Below are 13,533 nucleotides of genomic sequence, written 5' to 3'. Positions count from 1 at the left end.
ATGTTCAGACTTCAGTGCTTTCTGAAGCAATTCCGTGTTTTATAGGAATTTTATAGGCAGTCAGGCTGTTTGAGTACCTTAAACTTCACCATTTGCCAATACAGTTTCTGTACTTCTTGATATGACTACTTGCTTCTCCTGGTGAAGGCACTTTTTCTGGATGACTTGATCGCATATAACCTAGGCTTTAAACGTGTTCTTTTCAGACTTTTCTCAAAGGCAGCAGCTGTCTCTCACTCAGCTTGAGCAGGAATTGCATATAAGTCAGTAATGGAAACTGTGCAAAGGGTTTCCTCAAAGTTGAGTGACTATTGAGAAGAACCAGTCATATTGTCTTGTGGTCCAAGCGAAAACATAAGTTTAGTAGCACATCTGTCCTAACTGAGTTAAAATAGAGTAGCTTTTTCCTCATGAGCCAACTAGCTAAACTGTTTACAACCTACTATTCTTATTCTTGAAATTCAAGTCCCCACCTCTGTGATTGCTTACTGCATCATGAGGTCTGTGAGCAAGAAGGTGGAAAAACAAGGCAAGTATGGTAGGTGGCTTGCTACCTTTCTAGTCAGCAGAGTACTGGTAAATTCAGTTCCTTAATATATTAACCTTTCTTAATAATGCAAAATGGCCAATGATGTTATCTGTGGCCTGGTTTCTAATTTAAGCTCAAGTCTTCACTTCCATTGATTTCATAAAGATTAGATGTTGCAGCAGAGAAATGACCTAATTAATGGCTTTGGAGGAGGTGAGTTGCTCAACCTTCCAGAATTCAAAACTCTTTTCATGGCAGTAGCTACCTGTGGGGAAGAACTTCCTTAGCTTACAGGAGAAAAGCAGGAATTGCTGACTTCCTTAGAACTTGCCTGTCTGCATTGCCACGACTGTGCTCGCAGGGTGCTAGGAAGGCACCCTTATGCTGAAAGGGTTGGAGATCAAATTAGCAGTGTTAGACTAGGGAAGACTGGGTACTAAACAACAACAAACCTGATTTTATATGTTAGGTACCTCTTTACCTCAACATGCCAGAGCCTGGATAGGAGCCAGGACCTGGCCAGTTTTGTAATATCTTGATTCTTTTTTTTTTTTCCTACCTCAACTTAGCGTTTTTTTTCCTAGAGTTGCTGGGTTGGGGCTTTTAGACTTTTAACATCATTAACATTGAATGTTTTCTTGAAAAACTTGGTTTCACAAAATGCTTTGATGTTCCAAGCCTGAGTATCCTGGATCTCCTGGTAGGCTATTCAATACAAAGCTGCTTCTTGCAACCTTTCTCCATCTCCTCTGAGGAGTGTTCTGCTGCACTTCCCAAAATCAATGTTAAAGGTGACCTTGCCAGTGGTGCATTTCATGAAGAGCAATTAAACTTGTACCCAGGCAAAACTTAAAATATTGTTTCAGTGAATTATTAACAATACAGCCAGTTGGGTCCTGTCAATATGCTTGGCTTGACATCAGATGTGTAGATTAGATACTGCATGAGGGAGTACCGTCCTAGAAACTTTAGCTTTCAATTAATAACAAGTAGTGGTGACAGATACTTCCCACATGCAGCCAGAACTACTAATATTTCTGCATTCTTGCTCTGTTGATGTTACCATATTTGCTGCTGAAACTTTTGGGGGCCTCAGTGTTTATTGAGATGAGTATGTGGTTGCTTCTCTGCGGCTTCAGTCTGAAACATTGACAAGGGGAACATCATTCTAAAGTTAATCTTAAGTGACCTACAGAAACATATATTGATGTCTTAAGCAGAAGAACTTTATAAGCTTCAAAGAAAACTTGACTAGTGTTTGTTCCTAAAAAAAATACCTGAAAACTTGTTTGCATCCTTCACCTTTGGATTTTATAGGTCTCTTCCTTGATAGTTGTTAATAGCTATCACTCCTAAAAGCATACACATTGATGCTATATCTTAGGACCCCAAAACAATGCCGATACACAAATAGGTCATTTTTCACCAAAACTGACAGGGTCCAGCAGCCCATGTAAATCAACTTGTTTGCCATTAACTGCTTCAGCACAAGGAATCTTGAATTACCAATTCTCACTGAATTTGTTAGTTGTCAGCAGCAGCCCTCTGCCCACTGGTTCCTTCTGTACTTGTGCCACCAGCACTGCACCTTCATCCCAGAAAAGATTTTTGTAGAAAAAAAAATATCATTGAATGGCTTGGGTTGGAAGGGACCTTAAAGACCATCTAGTTCCAACTGCCCTGCCATGGGCAGGGACACCCTCCACTAGACCAGGTTGCCCAAAGCCCCATCCAACCTGGCCTTGAACACTGCCAGGGATGGGGCATCCACAGCTTCTCTGGGCAACCTGTTCCAGTGCCTCACCACCCTCATCGTAAAAAATTTCCTCCTAATATCTAATCTAAATCTGCCCTCTTTCAGTTTAAAGCCATTGTCTCTTGTCTTATCATTACATACCCTTGCAAAAAGTCCCTGAACTAACTGAACTAAAAAGCATATGGGGAAGTAATGCTGGGAAGCTAACCGTGCACTGAGCAGCTGAATTGGGAAGAAGATTTTTGGTTAGCTGTGAAACTTGAGTCTGGTCTGTCCCTAAGAGAAGTGCCGTGTTGGGATGGCACTGCCAGAGCTGCCTGATGCACCTCTGTGTCCTGAGGCAGTAAGTGCGCTGGGGAGGGAGAGGACAGTCATATTCTTTGTGTTGGTGGAACAGCACCAACCTGTGACCTTTAAACAGAGATGTTGGCTCCTGTGCTAATGAAATGCTTTGCAGTGACAGCTGGACAGCAACAGTTGCCAGGCAAGCTGGGCTTCTGCTGTCTGCTCTTCTCTGCCCTGCTATCCTGACAGCAGCAAGCAAATTATTGCATGAAGGGGAATGCTTCCTCCTCAGCTTTTGTTAAAGCTGCCCTGTAATCCACCTGGGGCTAGTCGCCTGGTTTGTTTCACACCTTGTGTCATGGGGAAAGGAAAAAATAGCTCTGAGCCTTTATTCTTTTTTCTTTTTTCTTCGCTCCCCTTTGTGCATGTTACTTTGAACCAATATTGAGATAAAACTGCATTCTTCCACTCGATAGGAGCAGTTGGTGCTAGGAGGCTCCTGAGCTGTTTGTGTGCTCTGTAAAGCAGACATGGCAGAGGGCTAGTTCTGGGGTGCGTTGGTGGTAGCTGAGCTGATTGGTAAAGAATCACACCTTCCATCAGGGTGTGAGTTTGGCAGGAAGTTGTCATAAAGTGAGTAGTTAAAATTATCGATTGTTGGCCTCAATGTTCAGTCTTCCATACCAAGTCAATTTGAAGGGTTCTGTTTGTTTTGGCTCGGTCTAATCTGATCAAGGTATTGTCTTACATCTTCTCAAAGAAGAAACCCTTGAAATTCCTGTGTTTTGTGAAAAGGTTAGGTAAAACCAAAGCATATGCAAATGCCTTGTTGGTGTGTCATCCAGAGTAAATAACCACATCAGTATGTCCTGAAACTCTGTTTCATGTTGTCACTAAATAGTATGGTCATGCTTATTTGGCTTGTTTTCATAACATGTGGGCTATAAAACTAATGTTTGCTTGTGGTAGGCACCTTGGTGGTATTAATAACCACCACTTCAGAGAAAAAATGACTGTGTTTAACCAGGACCGCTTTTTCTTACAGCGACAACTAAAGGCCAGGGCTAAGAAGGCCATTGAACAGTTACAGCTGCGCACCCTGAAGCAAGGGGACAAGGTATGACTGATCCTATAACTTCCCGAGCGTTATGGCACACCCTGTGCACAGAACCCAGAGCATGGACCTTAGTACTGCAACTAGATGCAGAAGTCTTTCTGAGCCCATAAATGCCTGTTGCAGAGATGATTCCTCCTTCAGATCAGGTTGTTTCCAGGGTGCAAGACTTTCCAATTTGTGCATTCTTGTAAATCAGATTTGTTTTTTAGCTGCTTGCTTGTACTCTTGCTGAGGTAACAGGTGCTAGTTTGCCAGCTTGGGATACTTAAAGGTAAACTAGAATATCTAATCAGCTTCCTTGGCTATTCTTTTAGTAACTAAAACCAGAAGTAGCAGTTTCTAAACCTCTACAGCAGTGCCTCAAATAATCCAATGATGGTTTGCAGCTCGACTTCCAAACCACGGGATTAAACTTCCAATGCCTCTGTTAAATTGTCAGCTTGACTATGAGTAATCCACACAATGCATTTATATAAGATTATGTATGGGAGCTATCTTAGATTAATTAGACCCCTCTGTCTGCAGTAAATCTGACTGTAGTTCAAAGGAAGTTTTCAAAGTCTGTTAACGCTGTAAACTCATTTCACCACTTTAGGAAACTGGTCCTGATGGAGATAGCTGTGTTGTGTGCATTGAGCTGTACAAGCCGAACGAAGTAGTGCGTATTCTGACTTGCAAGTAAGTTGTCTTCCAAACTGCCCCTTAATCCAAAATCTGGAAGCATGCCTCTTACTGGTTGTTCCTTCTGCTATGCTAACAAAGCTGATCAAACTTTAATCAAGCTGTTGCACAGCAAGAATTCTTGAATCTCTGTCAAACAGCATTTTGAATAACAGGAACTGTGTAAATACACACTGTAGTGTGCCCCGATGGCCTACGTTCATAACTTTCCCTGTGAGTGGATTGACAAGTATAACTTGGCAGACCACAGTGCCTCTCCAGGGGATGCCAGGGCTTTTTAAAGATTGCTTCCTTTGCTGCTGTATAAGAATGTTACCTCTAAATTGCACATAACTGGCAAAACTCTGTCCCCTTGTCACTTAGTTTACTGGTTACTGAGAGGGTCATGCTCCTGCTGAACTTGTTAAACCACGCTAACCTTGGTAGTTTAGAAGAAAGCGTTTCTATTTTGTATGCATCATCTGAAATGGAGACCAAAATAGAGTGATAGCAGTTATTTTTTTCTAGAATTCTCTACTGTTAGATCTCATTGCTGTGCTTCTGTGGAAGTTTGATATTGTAGCACTAAGACTTGTAATTTGATTGCTTGTAAAATGAGCAGTGAAGCCTTTTCAGGGCTTAAGGAAACTTGTTCTGTGGGACTTCCCCCCGTGCCTGCTGAATAGGACTGCTCTGGCAAAGCCCCTAAAATCAGAGGGCTGCAATGTGAACTGCATGAATTTTGTATGGGAAGAGGTTTTGTAACCCTTGGGGAGGGTTTAAAAAAAAAAAGGGCACTTGGAAAAATTTTGATGAATGGAAAAAATCTGTAACTGCTATCATGTGCTGAGCAGTGCTATTTGTCAAACGCTATCAAATCTGAGCTGGAGTTACCTTTGAACAAGCTTATGGTTCTGCAAAAGCTTTCTCCGCTCCCAAGCAGCGGGACTTCTAAGCTGTTTTGATATCAAGAAGTTGGCTTGTTAAGATTTTGCCATCAAACTTCCTGGATTTAATACTTAATAGTTTAGAAAAAAACCAAAAGTGGATAAGCTTTCAGGCATGTGTCTTAATGATTATTCAGCTGTCTTGTCAGGTTTATGCTAGTGGGTAGTAATGAAGTCTCATGAGTACAGAAGTAGGCTCTAGATACTTTTGGCTGATAGGAGACCTGACTTCTCTGTTTCCCTATAAAACCTGCTTATCTTGATATAACCTCACAAACAAAGCATGACTTATTGGGTTAAGAGTAACTTCTTTTGAATATATTCTTTATATATAAATTTGCTGCATTATGCTTTGTTCTGAGACTACTTTTACACACACTTGTGGTGTTTCATTCTTCTTTGGCCCAAATGTAGCTCTAAGAGGCACTTGCTTAAGATGACTGCATTTTACTTGATAATCTTCACCAGTGGTGATCTCTGCCAGTATCAACCATATTAAATTCTCTCTCATATGAGTTATATTTACTGCAAGAACCTACTTGATGTTGGTGGTTGACCTCAACACTGAGACCCTACTTGTTGAAAGCATTTAACTATGTCCATGAAAGAAACAAGCAATCGAATGCTCCTGTGAGTCACATCAGTGGTATCTAAGTATCCGGGGCGTGTGTATTTGCAGAAGGCATTCTTGTCTAGATAGTCAAACTGACGGTATTTATTATAGCAGAGGTACACAAGACCAGTATTAAGTCCAAGTACTTAAAATAGTCACACATCAAGGAAGTTTCAGGTTGTACTCTAGATGTTAGGTCAGTGCAGCTGGAAGGAGGTGCTGAATATGTGGGCTGAATTGGAGAATCCTGGTATCATACTGGGGCATAGGATACTGAGCACCGGATGTGGTGATCTCTGTACTTGTCTCATAATAGAGTACTGATTAATATTGAGCAGTGCCTGTCTGCCTTGCTATTTCTATTCAGGCTGAGAGAACAGGCAGATTACAGGATTTGAGTTCATTCTCCTAAATCTGTGGCCTAATTCAGACCCATTGTGGAATTGAGTGTCTTCACAGAAGCTCACATTTGCATCTGCAATGGCTGAACTATATTTACTTTCTTGGGTACACAGCCTGCCAAGTATCTACTTGGAATACAGTGACTGCATAGACAAAGTAAATGTGTGGGAGTATAGTTTATCTTGAGGGCATAACTCTGAGATTATTTTTCTATGTAGTTTTAAGAGAAACAAGTGCTATTTAGCACTGCATCTGCATGACAGAAGTTAACCTTAAAGCTAAGGCTGAGATGTCAATATTTGTATTAGTTAAGTTATCAGCTGAGGATGTACACAGATTCAAAAAAAAAAGCTTAAGACTGATGTAGCAAAGATGATAATGCTGAATTCTAGCAAGTTGTATAGAGATACTAATAAGCATAAACCAGCTACAGGTTGAGAGATCAACTATCCATAACTTTCAACTGAAACTTGTGGCAAAATAAGGTAATCCATTCTAGAACTTAGAAACACCAAGAATTTATTAATTGGTCTTCATAGCTGCCTCATAAATAGTTTTCCTGGTGTGAAACCTAACTCGTTGGTTACTTTCCTCCACCAGCCACCTATTCCACAAGAACTGTATTGACCCCTGGCTTCTGGAACACAGGACGTGCCCGATGTGCAAATGTGACATACTCAAGGTTTTGGGTGTTGAGGTAAGCCAGTAGTCTTTTTTTAGCAGCGGATGCCATTATCAGTATTAACGCTAGCGTAGTAACCACATACTGAGCTATTTCATGCTGCCTCTAGAGCGCAGATGATAAGCACGGGCGTTGTCGTGTCAGTGGAAAGATGCTACAGGACTAATTGCTGTGTGCCCTTCAGCAAAGCCTGCAGCTGACCTGGTCTGAGTTGGTATCATCTACAGCCTTGGGCAGAATGTCAGCCAAAATTGATTGTAATGCATGACTGAAGAATTGCTCTTAGTTCTTGTGCTTGCAGCTAAGGGTGTTTCTCAAAGCTTTAGGCAGACTTTGACAACTAATATGGTCCCTGAAACCAGGTACTAAGTACCCGGAGTCCTTGAAAAGTGAGTGTGTTGGCATGTATGGCTGTCCTGGAGCCACATGACTTTCTAGGATACATAGGAATTTCTGATGTGTTTTCCAGCTGCTTGTTGTGGCAGGTACCAAGGGAAGATGTTGCCAATGCCTGACACTGCCTGGACCAGCTAAAATGTATGCCAGAGTTTGCCTGGGGGAGGGAGATCTGCATAGAGTGGAAGGAATAATCTCTTTTCCTGGTACTAGGTAGTAAAAGTGAAGAGCTGGCTGAAGAATGGAGAAGCTGCATCTAAACTTCCTGCTCCCTTAGGCAGTAACTGGTTTTCCACTATGATGCTGGAGGTTAACAGCAGAGCTGGTTTTCAATTTTAATTTTTTTTCTGGGTAAAACTTCACTAGACTGCAGTCCTTGCAGGCATTGGTGTCCTGGAGAGATGAAGCCTCCCACAAAGTTGTAACTGTTCTTTTTTTTTTTTTTTTCCACAAAGGTGGATGCAGAAGAAGGGGCTGAGTCTGTGCAAGCAGCAGTGTCTGGTGGGACATCAAATGTCTCTACAGCTAATGAAGAAGATAGTCATAGTGAAACTGCATCATCTGGATACGCTTCTGTACAAGGAGCAGATGAATCTGTTCTGGAGGAACATGCACCATCAGAAAGTGCGTCTACTGTTTCATCTGTCTTGCTAGATTGCATTGTATTTCATTGTTTATGCCGTGAATTAGAGGAGTCTTAGTAACATCTCACAGTGCTTGAATACCTTGTTTTTCAGGGTAATCTTAATCTTCACTTTTGTTTTAGCACTTGGCTCTGACATTTGGTCTCTGTTTTCAAATGAAACGCAACCTAAATGTGAATTAAAACTTGAAGTCTACAAAAAGAGTAGCTGAAAATCAGAGGCCTTTACTACTTAAAGGCCAAAGAGATTTTTCTAAAGACATCCCTCATGTTGTCTCTTTGGAGATTTCGTTTGGATGAGTGAGGGTTGCTTTGCCACCAGATCTGTCTACTTTAAGTAGTTAATTACTTACAGAACACTTTTGGGGAGTCAATCCTGCTCTGGCTTAGATGATGCAAAATAGAGATGACAAATACTTCAATTGAAGTTAAGATTTTGCCAAGGCTGAGTCATCCTTGAACACTTTTAGAGAATTTTAATTGGAAAAGGCTATCAGTACCTTATTTTTTTTTTTTGAACAGGAGCAAATCAATGGAAAATGTCTTTTTAGTGCCCAACTTTGCCAACACACACTCATTGCTGCTGTTGATTTTAAAAATGGAAAGGTTCCAGGTAAACAAACAAAAGTAACTGTTTCCTGGATTGTGGAATGGCCTTGGGAAAAGGATTAAGTGGGGAAGCTTTCAGAGGCAAAAGGGATGCTCTGGCTGTGTCCGCTTAGATTTCCTGCAGGAAGCAAAGCTGATAGAAAAGCCTGGGATTTGCTGCCTGCCTCCTGTGTGACATGTTGCTCCAGCAAGTGACGTGTGTATGGGAGTGCCCTGTTTAGGCACCCCAGTAGAGCAGAGGGCACTTCATACAAGCTGAACACTACAAGCTGAAATTCCATCCCTGTAAGTGATTGAAGTGATGCTGGATTAGTTATATGGCTCAGGTCCTCAGGTATTCTCACTTTGAGTGGCAAGGACACACACTAACATCAGCTGAACAAGGTTAGTCTGTAGGGAGAAGGCCTTCCTCTCTGAATCAGCCTGTGTCCCACAGTTTATCCTGAACCTACTCTCTAGAAGTTGTTCCTGATGCCCGTCTTCAGCAGCCCTAAAGCTATATGAGAATTGCCAATCTCCTTATAATTGGATTTCGTAGCCTCACATGGCCACCTGCCACTTGAGCACACAACCTAGGCTTGCTCAGTACTAGTGAGAAGTGAACCCCAGAGTTGAGCAGATACCTCTAGAAGTGACAGGTAGTATCAAGAATGGACTCACAAACTAATGAGGGGCAGCACAAGTGGCAGTTGGAGGATGGTCTTGGATTTCCCACTCTGCTGGGAAAAGACCACTGCAGGGGGCTTGTGGAAATAAATGTGGTTTGCTTTAAGGTAATAAAGCTTGTCTACAATATGTCTTAACTTGTCTTTTCTTGCTTTTGTTCTGGACAGATGACAACATGCATCTTGTAAACAACGAATCCCAGCCCTCTGCTATGAATGTCCTTCCCCACGTTGACAACCCAAGTTTTGAGGCAGATGAAACACAACTTCGTGAAGTCAGGTCCTAAGAACATGCCCAGCAACATGGTGCAAGCCTTCTGCAAGGAGCTGCCTACTGCCATGGCATGTATACCAAACATTGCAAGACTGTAACAGAAAAGTATTGCCTTGGCAATGCTGAGATCAAATAGACTTGTTCAAATCATAATTGTATGGTTTGCCATTCTTAAAACTGCATCTCCCATGTGGAATTTAGTTTTAGCACTCTTCAGATAAAGTTGTCTTAAATATAAAGAAAACCATCAGATTTTAACACTAAAACAAGTTCCATCTTCAGCAAAGCTTCTCTTCAGTGTTTGAGTCATTTAAGTAAGGAGAAGATTCTTTGTAGCTGTCTCTACTGGGAATTCTTTTGACTTGGGTTTTTTTGTTGTTTATTGTTTTAATTCAAGTGGATTTTCATTGTAAACAAATAGATTTTGATCTGGTCTAATACTTATTTACCAGACAGTTTAGTTTAAAGCAGCACTGTATTTAATATTTCTGTGCACTAATTTGATAGGAGAAAGTATGAACTAGTGCCTGTCGAACTGGATTTTGTCCACAGTGTCTTTGGTTCTCTAGTAAACCGATTGACTCTCTACCTCTCAACTCCAACCCCCCAACCACACGTTTCTAAAGGGAAAAAAAAAAGAACTTCAAGCTGACAGGCCAAATCTGACTTGCACAATACTGTAAAAGGAACAATTGTAGAAACTTTTCAAGCCTATTATAATATCAGTCTGAAAGATCCTCCATGATTTTTGGAGTTAAAACTGTCTTTAGCACCAGCAACATGCTGAAGTCCTGGCTTTGAGAGTCTGGGATGACTTCAGGAAAACTGAACTACAGATGAAAAGATAGATTCTTCCCAAAGGATCTGTTGTGTTTTGTTCAGAAAATGATTTGGCCTCTGAAAAATGCTGGACTGCTGCTGTGCATTGTCTTGCCTGTGTGCTAAAGCTGGAGGGAGAGCTGATGTCCTGTAAATGTAACAGATAATTGGAGAAGTTGTCTGCTATCTGTGGGGAGTTGAACTGGGGTCGAGGAGGAACACTGGGTGCCTCAATAGTAAGTGTAGGGCCTTGCCCAGCGAAGGGAACTAAGGACATCTTACAGATGCACTTTATTTATTTTTTTTTTTAATTTCTGTATCTATGGCTTGTTTCTAATGTTAGCAGAACTTTGTCTTAAAGCCTGCAATAAAGTACTATTGAATCTGGAGGGAAAAAGCAATGCATTTTCTTATCTATAGTACAATTAAAATTGTTGTAAATATTTCATGATTTGTATTGAATTTGAATATGAAAATGTAAATAAAACTATATTTTGATGACCCTGACTGACATTAAATTAAACTCTTGTATGGAAACAGATGCTGAATTTGCCCTGTCCCACAACCCCAAAACTCATTCAGTTTTGGGAGGCCAAAAAGTAGCAGTGCCTGCTCCAGCTAGTTGGAATAAGGGTGCTACTGTTACGTGGATTGAAACTGTGTTGAGAGGCTTAAGCCTAGTAGCTACCACTACACAGCCCAGCACCATGAGGGCTGCTGTGTGGAGAATTAACTCCATCTCAGCCAGACCCAATACAACTCTATATAAAAGAAAAGCCAAGCAGCTTAGCTGATGTTCAGCGAGCTGCTCGATACACCTCTGAACTGTTGTTCTTGGGGGTGTATTTGACAGACAGCAGTCCTTCATGATCTCTTCAGCTGGCACAGCTTGCATCTCACTTTCCTCTGTCGGGTTGCTCAAAAGTTTGCTTGTAAGTCTTGCTTTGTAAGACAGAGCATTTTAAAAACAATTAAATGCCCTTTGTTCTGTACTATGCTACTAGATGTAGTAAAAACTGGTCACTTCCCTGGGCAGTTTGGTAGTAGTTTTGTGCTTCTTTTTAGCTCAGATCCAAGTCTGGTCTAGGAAGCGGAGGCTGGTTATGGGCTCAAATTGCAAAGCTGAGTATAATCAGACTTCACTCCAAAGCGATATTTTGCTGTGATCACCTTTCTGCTCTGCACTTCAGATGTGAAATACAGAAAGCAGTAAGTCAAGCAGTAAGTATACAACCCCTGAATGCTTAATTTTATTTCAAAAAGCTTTTATCAATTTATTGTGGTGTTTAAGCTGTAATGTATTAGAATTTCACAATGATATGCTCTCATGAAATCATTTGCCAGTCATCTGGGTTTAATAGGAACAAGACCCTAAAAAAAAAGGGGGGGTGGGGGGGTGGAGGAAGGGGGATTCAGATCAGTTCAATACATTGAAAAGTGTTTTGGCTTTTTTCTTCTGTTCTATACATTTGGGGTGCTTTATTCATAGATTCATTTGTAAGTATTGGCTATGCAAGGGGTGTTGGTTAAAAAATGAAAGTGTACAAGTTTCATGCATGCAGTCTATGATACTGAACTTGGGTCTGTTGCTATCTGACTTTGAAAAAAACACTTATTTCAGTGAACTCTGTAGAGGTTTTCCCCTTTGAGAACATTGCTACAGTTCTATCTGCTTTAAAGAAATTTCAGAGCTCCACTCTCACTTGGTATTCTCAAATTTCCTTGGATAGCAGCTGCTTTTAGCTGACCCTGCTCAGAGCACTGTGCAGCAGATTTTTTTTTTCTCCTGATGTTATTGGCTTGAATGGCTCTGTTATATGTTATATATATATTATATATATGTGCAGTATGGCATGATAGACACTTTCCTCTAAGCAAGAGGCAAACAGGAATGTACCTGGGGATAGGGCTGTTCCTGAAATGCAATGCAAGCTTGCTGTTACTGTGCAATAATCCTGGGTTTTGCTATATATACACTAACGTTTGCACGTAAGATGCTGGAAATTATGTGCCCACGAGTGGTAACGGTTGCTAAAATGTGTGTCTCTTGATTCTGTTAATATTCCCATTGAGTCACACAGACATGTCAATTACTCTGCCCCCATAGAGAAAACAGAACAGGCTCCAGCATCATCTCCAAGTGTTTACTCACTCTGTCATTTATGTCTCCCCCAGGAGAGCTCTAATCTAGACACTTCACTCAAATGCTTGCATGCTCTCAAAGGGGGACTGAGAAAGATTTATTTATTATTTTATCCCTGCAGGAGAGGAAGCCATGTCACCTGGTGCTGGATTACTGTGCTTTCTTGTAAACCAGGCTTTACAGCAGTGGGATTTTATTTTAAATCCCAAACTAAAATGATACCATTTTCTCATATTGAGGAAAAATTTCAGGTGTTCCTATAGAAATGTAGTTACAGTTGAGATTTTTGCTTAAGGGAAAAGCAGGACTTGTGGTGAGGGGCTGCAAACACATAAAAGCACTTCTGAGTCAAGCACTTGGAGCTGGACTCTTCCCATAAACTGGAGAGACTTGGTCCATCTCAGTCTTTACATGGAAAGATCTGTACTTGTCAAATGACCAAACAGTTGGACAGAATAAATATACACATCTACCTTGGCTGTGTGATTTAATGGAATTTCAGTCTGTGTTTAACATACACCAGCTCAGCAGGTAGCCCTGCCTTTTCAACCAGGTTTAGACTGATGTTTTTCCCATGCAGATTTGAATAGTTCCCTGCCCGCAGGGGTGTAATGGCTGGCATTTTAGAATAGATGAAAGAAAATCCACTGGCTTTGGTAATTTAATTTTGGCTTTTGTTCACTCACTGTGAATTAACAACTATGTAATTCTCTGCACTGGTTGCTCAACTGGTTATACAGAGTGAAGCCAAAATTTATTTATATAGCTATTTATTTATATAATCCTGGCTATGGTTACTTGAGGGAAGTAATCTACCATTTCTAGGAGGTCTTTAATACAGTGAAAGAAAAATTCTGCAGCACTAAATGGATCTCTGTTGCTGTAGAATGCATTGATTAGACTATAGGATGATTGTGCACTGATTAAGAAAGAATAAGCGCCTATAAATAAATTTCTCCAAGCCAATTGAGGGACACTCTTTGCATCTTAATA

At 40.9% G+C, this 13,533-nt stretch overlaps 1 protein-coding gene across 1 annotated transcript in view; it reads left to right on the top strand.

Moving 5' to 3' along the window:
• RNF128 (ring finger protein 128) overlaps positions 1-10,904 on the top strand; it is a 28,791-nt gene extending 17,887 nt beyond the window's left edge. Inside the window, exons 3-7 of the mRNA XM_075763483.1 lie at positions 3,616-3,687; positions 4,283-4,365; positions 6,910-7,006; positions 7,843-8,011; positions 9,473-10,904. Coding sequence (XP_075619598.1) covers positions 3,616-3,687; positions 4,283-4,365; positions 6,910-7,006; positions 7,843-8,011; positions 9,473-9,591 — 540 coding nt within the window. The 3' untranslated portion in view covers positions 9,592-10,904. The remainder of the gene's footprint in view (positions 1-3,615; positions 3,688-4,282; positions 4,366-6,909; positions 7,007-7,842; positions 8,012-9,472) is intronic.
• The last annotated feature ends 2,629 nt before the right edge of the window (positions 10,905-13,533 follow it).

Source organism: Balearica regulorum, chromosome 11, assembly GCF_011004875.1.
Source record: "Balearica regulorum gibbericeps isolate bBalReg1 chromosome 11, bBalReg1.pri, whole genome shotgun sequence".
Lineage (NCBI taxonomy): Eukaryota > Metazoa > Chordata > Aves > Gruiformes > Gruidae > Balearica > Balearica regulorum.
The sequence above is the reverse complement of the archived record's forward strand: the minus strand, read 5'-3'. Positions and strand labels throughout refer to the sequence as shown.